The sequence below is a fragment of the Poromitra crassiceps genome, assembly GCF_964638095.1.
Source record: "Poromitra crassiceps genome assembly, chromosome: 10".
NCBI classification, from domain to species: domain Eukaryota; kingdom Metazoa; phylum Chordata; class Actinopteri; order Beryciformes; family Melamphaidae; genus Poromitra; species Poromitra crassiceps.
This window is the reverse complement of record NC_139631.1, coordinates 42,604,602-42,617,089: the sequence shown is the minus strand read 5'-3', so window position 1 is coordinate 42,617,089 and position 12,488 is coordinate 42,604,602. Positions and strand designations below refer to the sequence as shown.

Below are 12,488 nucleotides of genomic sequence, written 5' to 3'. Positions count from 1 at the left end.
GCACATGCTGCAGCTGAGCGTCCTGTACGTAAACACATGCTGCAGCTGAGCGTCCTGTACGTAAACACATGCTGCAGCTGAGCGTCCTGTACGTAAACACATGCTGCAGCTGAGCGTCCTGTACGTAAACACATGCTGCAGCTGAGCGTCCTGTACGTAAACACATGCTGCAGCTGAGCGTCCTGTACGTAAACACATGCTGCAGCTGAGCGTCCTGTACGTAAACACATGCTGCAGCTGAGCGTCCTGTACGTAAACACATGCTGCAGCTGAGCGTCCTGTACGTAAACACATGCTGCAGCTGAGCGTCCTGTACGTAAACACATGCTGCAGCTGAGCGTCCTGTACGTAAACACATGCTGCAGCTGAGCGTCCTGTACGTAAACACATGCTGCAGCTGAGCGTCCTGTACGTAAACACATGCTGCAGCTGAGCGTCCTGTACGTAAACACATGCTGCAGCTGAGCGTCCTGTACGTAAACACATGCTGCAGCTGAGCGTCCTGTACGTAAACACATGCTGCAGCTGAGCGTCCTGTACGTAAACACATGCTGCAGCTGAGCATCCTGTACGTAAACACATGCTGCAGCTGAGCGTCCTGTACGTAAACACATGCTGCAGCTGAGCGTCCTGTACGTAAACACATGCTGCAGCTGAGCGTCCTGTACGTAAACACATGCTGCAGCTGAGCGTCCTGTACGTAAACACATGCTGCAGCTGAGCGTCCTGTACGTAAACACATGCTGCAGCTGAGCATCCTGTACGTAAACACATGCTGCAGCTGAGCATCCTGTACGTAAACACATGCTGCAGCTGAGCGTCCTGTACGTAAACACATGCTGCAGCTGAGCGTCCTGTACGTAAACACATGCTGCAGCTGAGCGTCCTGTACGTAAACAGGCAAGAGGCCGTGCATCGCAAACTGCGGTAAAAAACCCCACAAAGAATGCTGCTAAAACATAAATATCAGCAGCATATCTCACGTCTTAATCAGAAAATGCTACATTCAGAAAAAACACCTGATTCAGAATATCCAAATGGAATATATTGTTGCGGTTTAAATGACCCGTATTAAAATGGGGATATTGTCATATTCGGAATACTAGTAGAATATTATTGTGTATGTACCGTACTCAGTGATGGAAGATGTTCCGCCTGTTGGAGTTAGCCGTTGTTGCTTCTCCTTTTTCTGTTTCTGTTTCTCGTGTCTGTCAGGCTGCTTTCCTGTTAGCTTAAGAACAATCTGAACGGTTTATTTCTCTTATTTCTCCAGAAAGCTTCCATGACACAGCAGACCGCTGTCTTCTTGGCTCTCTGCTTTATTGTTTTCCATGGTTTTGTGGTCTCTCTTCCCACTGAGCTCACCCAGACTAAAGTCCTCCAGCAGTTGGTAGGAATGTTGTAGTCGAGTCTGAGTCAGACTCAACTGGAGTCCAAGTGCTGGACTCATTTTTATGCCTCCGCCGGCGATAGCCAGGCCGGAGGCATTATGGATCCGGGTTGTCCGTCCGTCCGTACGATGTTTGTTAACGCGATATCTGAGGAACGCCTTGACGGAATTTCATCAAATTTGCCTCAAACATCGACTTAGACTCAAGGATGATCTGATTAGATTTTGGTGATCAAAGGTCAAAGGTCAAGGTCACTGTGACCTCTCGAACGCCATTTTCAAGCTTGTTAACGCGATATCTCAGGAATGCCTTGACGGAATTTAATCAAACTTGTCTCAAACATCGACTTGGACTGAACTGATTAAATGTTGGTGGTCAAAGGTCAAGGTCACTGTGATCTCTAAAATGCCATTTTCCAGCTTGTTAAAGCGATATCTCACGAATGCCTTGACAGAATTTCATCAAATTTGCCTCAAAGATCGACTTAGACTCAAGGATGATCTGATTAGATTTTGGTGGTCAAAGGTCAAGGTCACTGTGACCTCTCAAACGCCATTTTCAAGCTTGTTAACGCCATATCTCAGGAATGCCTTGACGGAATTTCATCAAATTTGGCTCAAACATCGACTTGGACGCAAGGATGAACTGATTCCATTTTGGTTATCAAAGGTCAAAGTCACTGTGACCTCTCAAATGCCATTTTCAAGCTTGTTAACGCGATATCTCAGGAATGTCTTGATGGAATTTCTTCGAATTTGTCTCAAACATCGACTTGGACTCAAGGATGAACTGATTACATTTTGGTGGTCAAACTTCAAGGTCACTGTGACCTCTCACACACCCAATTTCCCAGCTCTGTAACGCAACATCACAGGAGCGCTTTGACGGAATCTCTTCCAATTTGCCTCAAATGGCGATTTGGACTCAAGAATGAACTAATTGCGGAGGCATAAGTCCGCGTTGCGGTCGTTCTAGTTAGGACTTGTAACTTGACTTGAACTTGACCACTGATGACTCGGACTCGGACTCAACATACACACATACATACATACATACATACATACATAAATACATACATACTGATAGAGAATATAATTTCTCTTCTCCGCTAAATGTGATAATTACTCTGTACATTGATCAGAAATGTGTACATTGAGATTCAGCCCTCTGACAATACATATTGCAGAGAATGTTATGGTAAATAAATATACTTTTATGAGACATCTTCCTAGACTCATGGCTTCAATTTATTTGGTTTAGATAGGCTGTTATAATTATCACATTTAGCGGAGAAGAGAAATTATATTCTCTATCACATACATACATACTGTACATGCATACATACATACATACATACATACATACATACATACATACATACATTCAGATTCGGAAGTTGGAGACAAGGACTCAGACTTGTTAATTGATAAAGAAAGACATTTGTTTTGTTTTGTTTTTTGTTTGTAATAGGCCATAATCATTTGGCATAAGATATTGATTAATACTGTGACATTATTCAATTTTGTGCAAAGCCCACCTACATGTTCCACCTACATGTGGATTCATGCTCACGTTCAGTAACTCCGGACTCTGGATAGTGACTTAACTACAACACTGGTTGGTAGATGTTGTATTGGCTCTGTGTACACAAGTCTAGACATCTACTGATCTGTTGAAGATGGCAGGAAGAGCTTGTTTCATTGCAGAGTTTTTCTGTCGGTGTGTTGAAGGGATTCACCCGAACTGTAAATAGACGACAGCTTCTCTCTCTGGAACGACCCAATAATCTGCTGTCAGTCTGCCAGACTCAGCTGCTCTCTGATTGGCTGGTTCAGCTGCCTGTCTTGGGGTTGAGTTTGATTGGCCTGCAGAAGCCAGACGGCCTCGGCTACGTATGATCTCCTAGCTCAGCTTTCTGATTGGCTGACTCACAAGAAGGTTATTAAAGGCAGTGTCTTGGACTGTTTGCATGAAGAAAGTATTTTTTGGATGAGCGTATAGCTGCATTGTTGTAGTTTTACCATCACAAAAATTGTACATTAATATTAAATTTTAATTAATTTTCTAAACCTAGTTAGTCTTTAATGGGATTCAGTTACCCCAAAACTGACCGAGGAAACATGTTCATTTATTGAACATTTTCAGAAACTAGGTGCGGTGCCCCAAGCTTTTAAGTGTTTATGAACACGCACACACTCGTCTACTTTTTCTCTGTCCTTTTCTCTCTCCTCCGTAACTCATCTCCCTAACCTTGCCATAATCAGTTTGAAGTTACCACTGATCAAGTTAATGTGATTAAAATACCCATAATCCTCCCCCCCCCTCCAACATGTCACTCATAACCCCGCCCTCTCAGCCTCTGATGTCATCACATCGCTTCTTCCATCCACACACACGGCTGCTCTCTCTGTGGTGAAGTGGAGACCAGCTTGTCTCAGGATGCTTCACCTCTGTCCTTTTAATGACGTTCTCTTCCAGGAGGCTAGCACTGACTCGCAGGGGTCAAGGGTCAACCAGTCACCAAGAGCAGGTCACCAGGAGGCGGTCTTGGTGGCACTGGTTCAGAGAACGTGAAAGGTTACACTCTCCAAGACGCTTCGTATCAATTATTGTCAGATTTTCTCACAGGGAAAATAAAAACTGTCAATATTTAAAAAGCACAGATGATTCTATCTAGGTCACTCAGTCATCTACTCATACTCATGGCACGAGTATGAGTAGATGGCAGAGTTTTAAGTTCTGCGTGACGAGGCTCATGCCAGTACAAAGTAGGGTTGGGTTCCGTTAGGCCAGGGGTGGGCAACTATTTTTCATGGGGGGCCACATGAGAAACCCAGATTGTTGCCGGGGGCCGAACAAATATTGTCATGCCGTAACCCATGGATGGGCAACTTTGATGATAGAGAGGGCCACAAAAAAAATTCCTCGCTAGTAGTCGCTACCAGATTTTGCTGAGTGCTGAACGGCGCCAGCGCGAAAAATTTGGGGCATTTGAAGCCAGGTTTACAGGAATAACTCATTTTTAATTAACAGTTGTGATGTCATTATTCAGTCTTAAACACCAATATTTGATCCTTTTCTCACTCACTCCTGTGTCACCACCTGCTCTCAGGGCTTGAAATTCACTTTTTTGACCACCTGCCAATATGGCTGCTAGATTTTAAAGTTACCAGCCAATTAGAATTTCCACTAGCCGAAATGTTTTTCTTGAAATAAACCAGAATATGAGTGGGTTAATTTAAGCAGAAGTATCAGTAAGTGGCCCGGGATTCTCAAAGCCCGTGTTGAGGGTCACACAAGAACAAAAATGCACTCTTGAAGCTAAATAAATCCAAAACCAACAAGTTAATTATTTAAATGTTTTACTTCAATGTAGAACAGTCATTTCTTACACATGAGATTACTTTTAGCCTTTTAGCCATAAAGATTATTGAAAGATATTCCATATTCCAGACTGAAATGTTATAACAGAAGTGGAGTATTGGCCAGAATGACATGAACATTTGGAAACTTATTCAGCGGGTATCTTGCATGTTGCCTTCAGATGCATTGTATAAAAATATATATATATATATATATATATATATATATATATATATATATTTTTTTTTTTTTTGCAATTCCATCGCGGGCCACACAGGAGGCGCCGGCGGGCCGTATTTTGCCCATGTGTGCGTTAGGTGGTTCCATTTTAGAACGTTAAGCTCAGAGTCGAATGAATCGCTTATCAAATCTTTTTCTTTTCTCTGCTCTCAAATCATCCAAGACGAGAGTGATACTGATACTGAGTGAATGTGGCAGATCGCCTCAGACTTTCCAAAGTGTGGCTGCACTTCACTAAAGTCAATGAGCAGTTTGCTGCACGGTCCTCCTCACAACGTCATTCTTCAACATTTATCTACGCAGCCTCAGATCAAACTAAAAGAGTGTGGCATTGTGACACCTTGACAATGAGCGCTCCGCCTCCGTACAGCAGCTCTCCAGGCTCGCTGCTGGACTAGCCTGGGTAAACCCAGCCTCCACGTGACCTCTATGTACTATCAGAAACTTACGTTACAGGCTCACTGCTGAACTAGCCTGGGTAAACCCAGCCTCCACGTGACCTCTATGTACTATCAGAAACTTACGTTACAGGCTCGCTGCTGGACTAGCCTGGGTAAACCCAGCCTCCACGTGACCTCTATGTACTATCAGAAACTTACGTTACAGGCTCACTGCTGAACTAGCCTGGGTAAACCCAGCCTCCACGTGACCTCTATGTACTATCAGAAACTTACGTTACAGGCTCACTGCTGAACTAGCCTGGGTAAACCCAGCCTCCACGTGACCTCTATGTACTATCAGAAACTTACGTTACAGGCTCACTGCTGAACTAGCCTGGGTAAACCCAGCCTCCACGTGACCTCTATGTACTATCAGAAACTTACGTTACAGGCTCACTGCTGAACTAGCCTGGGTAAACCCAGCCTCCACGTGACCTCTATGTACTATCAGAAACTTACATTACAGGCTCACTGCTGAACTAGCCTGGGTAAACCCAGCCTCCACGTGACCTCTATGTACTATCAGAAACTTACGTTACAGGCTCACTGCTGAACTAGCCTGGGTAAACCCAGCCTCCACGTGACCTCTATGTACTATCAGAAACTTACGTTACAGGCTCGCTGCTGGACTAGCCTGGGTGAACCCAGCCTCCACGTGACCTCTATGTACTATCAGAAACTTACGTTACAGGCTCACTGCTGGACTAGCCTGGGTAAACCCAGCCTCCACGTGACCTCTATGTACTATCAGAAACTTATGTTACAGGCTCACTGCTGGACTAGCCTGGGTAAACCCAGCCTCCACGTGACCTCTATGTACTATCAGAAACTTACGTTACAGGCTCACTGCTGGACTAGCCTGGGTAAACCCAGCCTCCACGTGACCTCTATGTACTATCAGAAACTTATGTTACAGGCTCACTGCTGGACTAGCCTGGGTAAACCCAGCCTCCACGTGACCTCTATGTACTATCAGAAACTTACGTTACAGGCTCACTGCTGGACTAGCCTGGGTAAACCCAGCCTCCACGTGACCTCTATGTACTATCAGGAACTTACGTTACAGGCTCACTGCTGGACTAGCCTGGGTAAACCCAGCCTCCACGTGACCTCTGTACTATCAGAAACTTATGTTACAGGCTCACCGCTGGACTAGCCTGGGTAAACCCAGCCTCCATGTGACCTCTATGTTACGTTACAGGCATAGTCTGTGACGACACGTTGAAGCTGACGCTGCGTTCACCCAGTCTACTGCTGGACGGGCTTTCAACCAAACCATTACAGAAAATGGATTCCAGTCCTTAAAGCCCCCATCCAGTGTATTTTGTCATTTTTAAGATATTTCATGTTTCCGAGTCCTGTTTGTCCTTTTGACAAATAGCCTAATTTGAATTGTGCTCATGTTCAAAAAGTTAAGTTAGTTGTTAAAATGGAAGGATGACGTATGACTGAGTGGCTATAGTTATAGTTATACATCGTGTCAATTTGATCCTGACTGAGGACGAGCTGGCATGTTAACTAGCTAGCTGGCTGTCAGCTACGTTAGCTATGAGCGCTGCCTGCTGCTGTAACCACGTTCGCCAGGCTCAAAACGCTACTGAGTGACCAAAACATTAGCTTGTAGACCATTTTGAGTCACGCTGTTTTCGTATGTCCTTGGTGTACAGCAGAGAATCTCAGATGATGTGCAACTATACAGCAGATTCAGATCAGATTCGATCTTGTTTAGCTTAGCCTGGCTCGTAGCCGCTAAAACAAGCTTTTTAGTCCGGAGTCCGGATCAACTTTGAAAAACAATATTGCCAACTTGTATGTGTTGATGGAAGAGTTGGTTTGATTATATTTAAAGACGAAATGTAAAAACTTAGTGACCCAACATTCACTTCCAGTTGTCAGTTTCATGCGACACAGCCAGTCTGAGCCAGTCGGCAGAGCCCTGGCTGATGTCGCTTAGCAACCATATTTAGTTCCAGGAAGTAAAGTTTGGCTCACTGAGGAGCTGGTCTCAGAGCGTGACGTGTGGTGACTTTAGCAGATATAGTGTTTTGTCACTGTTGCTTACTATTGACGAGGTTGACTGGTTGCTTTAATTGTGTCACAGTAGCAGGTTCAGGCAGCTAAAGGCTAAAGGCTAAACAACATGCTGCATGCTAAGTCCTAACAGAGTCAGTTACTATGGTGATGATGAGTGAGCTGAATTTGACCCTGTTGATCAGCTGACATGACTGATACTAACAATGTGTCTCCTCTTTCATGCTGTCCACAAACCACTGCCACAAATAACTCCTACCTCATATATATACTACCATCTACTATCACTACTACATATACTACCATCTACTATACTACCATCACTACTACATATACTACCATCTACTATACTACCATCACTACTACATATACTACCATCTACTATCACTACTACATATACTACCATCACTACTATACTACCATCACTACTACATATACTACCATCTACTATACTACCATCACTACTACATATACTACCATCTACTATCACTACTACATATACTACCATCTACTATACTACCATCACTACTACATATACTACCATCTACTATACTACCATCACTACTACATATACTACCATCTACTATCACTACTACATATACTACCATCACTACTATACTACCATCACTACTACATATACTACCATCTACTATCACTACTACATATACTACCATCTACTATACTACCATCACTACTACATATACTACCATCTACTATCACTACTACATATACTACCATCACTACTATACTACCATCACTACTACATATACTACCATCTACTATCACTACTACATATACTACCATCACTACTATACTACCATCACTACTACATATACTACCATCTACTATCACTACTACATATACTACCATCACTACTATACTACCATCACTACTACATATACTACCATCTACTATCACTACTACATCTACTACCATCACTACTATACTACCATCACTACTACATATACTACCATCTACTATCACTACCTCATATATACTACCATCTACTATACTACTACATATACTACCATCTACCACCACTACTACATATACTACCATCACTACTATACTACTACATATACTACCATCTACTATCACTACTACATCTACTACCATCTACTATACTACTACATATACTACCATCTACTATCACTACTACATATACTACCATCACTACTATACTACTACATATACTACCATCTACTATCACTACTACATCTACTACCATCTACTATACTACTACATATACTACCATCTACTATCACTACCTCATATATACTACCATCTACTATACTACTACATATACTACCATCTACCACCACTACTACATATACTACCATCACTACTATACTACTACATATACTACCATCTACTATCACTACTACATCTACTACCATCTACTATACTACTACATATACTACCATCTACTATCACTACTACATCTACTACCATCTACTATACTACTACATATACTACCATCTACTATCACTACTACATATACTACCATCTACTATCACTACTACATATACTACCATCTACTATCACTACTACATATACTACCATCTACTATCACTACTACATATATACTACCATCTACTATCACTACTACATATATACTACCATCTACTATCACTACTACATATACTACCATCTACCACCACTACTACATATACTACCATCTACCACCACTACTACATATACTACCATCTACTATCACTACTACATATACTACCATCTACCACCACTACTACATATACTACCATCTACCACCACTACTACATATACTACCATCTACTATCACTACTACATATACTACCATCTACCACCACTACTACATATACTACCATCTACCACCACTACTACATATACTACCATCTACTATCACTACTACATATACTACCATCTACCACCACTACTACATATACTACCATCTACCACCACTACTACATATACTACCATCTACCACCACTACTACATATACTACCATCTACTATCACTACTACATATACTACCATCTACCACCACTACTACATATACTACCATCTACCACCACTACTACATATACTACCATCTACTATCACTACTACATATACTACCATCTACTATCACTACTACATATACTACCATCTACCACCACTACTACATATATACTACCATCTACTATCACTACTACATTATACTACCATCACTACCTCATATACTACCATCTACCACCACTACTACATATACTACCATCACTGCTTCATATACTACCATCACTACCTCATATACTACCATCTACTATCACTACTACATCTACTACCATCACTACTATACTACCATCACTACTATACTACCATCACTACCACATAATACTGTACATCACTACCACCTACCATCACTACTACATTATACTACCATCACTACTACGTATACTACCATCACTACTATACTACCATCTACCGGATAATACATCACTACCACCTACCATCACTACTACATTATACTACCATCACTACTATACTACCATCACTACTACATATACTTCCATCACTACTATACTACCGTCACTACTACGTATACTACCATCACTACTATACTACCATCTACCGGATAATACATCACTACCACCTACCATCACTACTACATTATACTACCATCACTACTATACTACCATCACTACTACATATACTTCCATCACTACTATACTACCATCACTACTACGTATACTACCATCACTACTATACTACCATCTACCGGATAATACATCACTACCACCTACCATCACTACTACATATACTACCATCACTACTATACTACATCACTACCACATAATACTGTACATCACTACCACCTACCATCACTACTACATTATACTACCATCACTACTACATATACTACTACCATCACTACTACATATACTACCATCACTACTACATATACTACTACCATCACTACTACATATACTACCATCACTACCGGATAATACATGGCTACTACCTACCATCACTACTACCACAAATACCATCAATACCACAAATACTACTACTACTACTGCCATCGCTACTACTAAAACTACTGCCATCATTTCTGCTCACACTCTGTGGTCTGTTCTGTCTTCTCTTCATGTCTGTCGTCTTGTCTGTTGTTTCCTGCCCTGGCTGCCCTGGCCTGTTCTCCTGTGTGTGTGTGTGTGTGTCTGTCTGTTGTTTCATGCCCTGGCTGCCCTGGCCTGTTCTCCTGTGTGTGTGTGTGTGTGTCTGTCTGTTGTTTCATGCCCTGGCTGCCCTGGCCTGTTCTCCTGTGTGTGTGTGTGTGTGTCTGTCTGTTGTTTCATGCCCTGGCTGCCCTGGCCTGTTCTCCTGTGTGTGTTCTCATGCTTATCTATGCTGCCATCCATCCATTACTAACTCATATACATGTTCTCTTCTGTCCCGCCCACGGCTTCATGCGTTCTGTGTGTGTGTGTGTGTGTGTGTGTGTGTGTGTGTGTGTGTGCATGCTTTCCCCTCTCTTGGCTTCTTCTGCCTCGACATCTCCTCCCCCCCTCCCTCCTCTGACTCCTCCCTCCTGGCTGTGATGCATTGTGGGATGTGTAGGCTTCTACGGGCTGAATGAGTCGGACCTGGACAAGGTGTTCCGTCTGCCCACAACCACCTTCATCGGAGGATCAGAGAGCGCACTGCCACTGAAGGAGATCATACGACGACTGGAGGTACACACACACACACACACACACTCACTCACTCACACACACTCTCTCACTCACACAGACACACACACACTCTGACTCACACACACACTCACACTCACACACACACACACACACTCACTCACACTCTCACTCTCACACACACTCTCACTCGCACATTCACTCACTCACACACACACACTCTCACTCACACACACACACTCTCACTCACTCACACACACACACTCTCACTCACTCACATACACAGTTTCACAATTTCCGTTAGCCGGTAATTGCTGGGTTCTGATACCGAGAAAATCTGTTGAAGTCTGGCATATTTAAATCTCTCCAGTCATAATAACGTCTGGTGAAAATGACCAGTGAGTACGAGTCGGCACCAGCCCGACTGTAACGCAACATTTGAACCCCAAACCCGAAATCAAAACATGCCTAGCTAGACTTTTCCCTGAGTTTCAGTGCACTGCACAAGTCATAACCTCGTGGCCCGTGTATTTTTTGGTCATTCTATTTTCTTCTCGGAAACAGAAATTTAAAAATTTAAAACGAATGGTGATTTGATTTTCATTGCAAAATCCACAAAAGAACAACGGACACAGAAGGCATTTTCAGAAACTGCAGAGATTACAACGTTTATAAAGGACATGATTCTCCCTTTATCATTAGTAAAACAGAAAATGAACTAGAAGAGCACCTTTCCATAATCCTGCTAACAAACAGCCAGCCAGCAATGAAAACATACCCTCCTTGGCAGAGGTACAAAGTAGGGATGGGCATTTCTAGCAAAAACACTATTCGAAATTCGCTGGCCAAAGTCGACTTTTAATCGAAATTCGAAAATAAAAATAAAAATGTAATTTATTATTATTATTATTATTTATTTTTTTGTGAGTGAAATGTTGCATTGTCTCCCCTGATTCTAAGTCTAAGGCTTTATTAATGAATAGAAAAAGCTTCTGCTGTGGATTTTTAGCTCAAACAAGCATTGCACCACTGAAGTAAAGAACATGTTACATGACATTGACATTTTCGAAAATAAAAAACAGTTTTGACAATCATGAGTGGTTCATTAAATATTTAGTAGGCTCAGGTCTGAGTGCCAAAGGGGTGCCAAAGTCACCCCCTCTCCCTCTTCATGGGATTTCATCCGCCATTCATTTTTCCATAAACCTTGCTTAAAATGCTTATAAAAATTGTTTTACTTGCTCAAACCAAGCGATTCGACTATACCGGTACTTAGAATCAGGGGAGACAATGCAACATTTCACTCACACACACAAAAAAAAAAAGTTAACTTCAATCCCCCCCCCCCCCCCCCCCGAATTTCGACTTTCA

General features: G+C 42.4%; 1 protein-coding gene across 1 annotated transcript in view; it reads left to right on the top strand.

Moving 5' to 3' along the window:
* Positions 1-12,488, top strand: part of ogdha (oxoglutarate dehydrogenase a) — a 113,431-nt gene that overhangs the window by 55,639 nt on the left and 45,304 nt on the right. Inside the window, exon 5 of the mRNA XM_083644135.1 lies at positions 11,044-11,159. Coding sequence (XP_083500261.1) covers positions 11,044-11,159 — 116 coding nt within the window. The remainder of the gene's footprint in view (positions 1-11,043; positions 11,160-12,488) is intronic.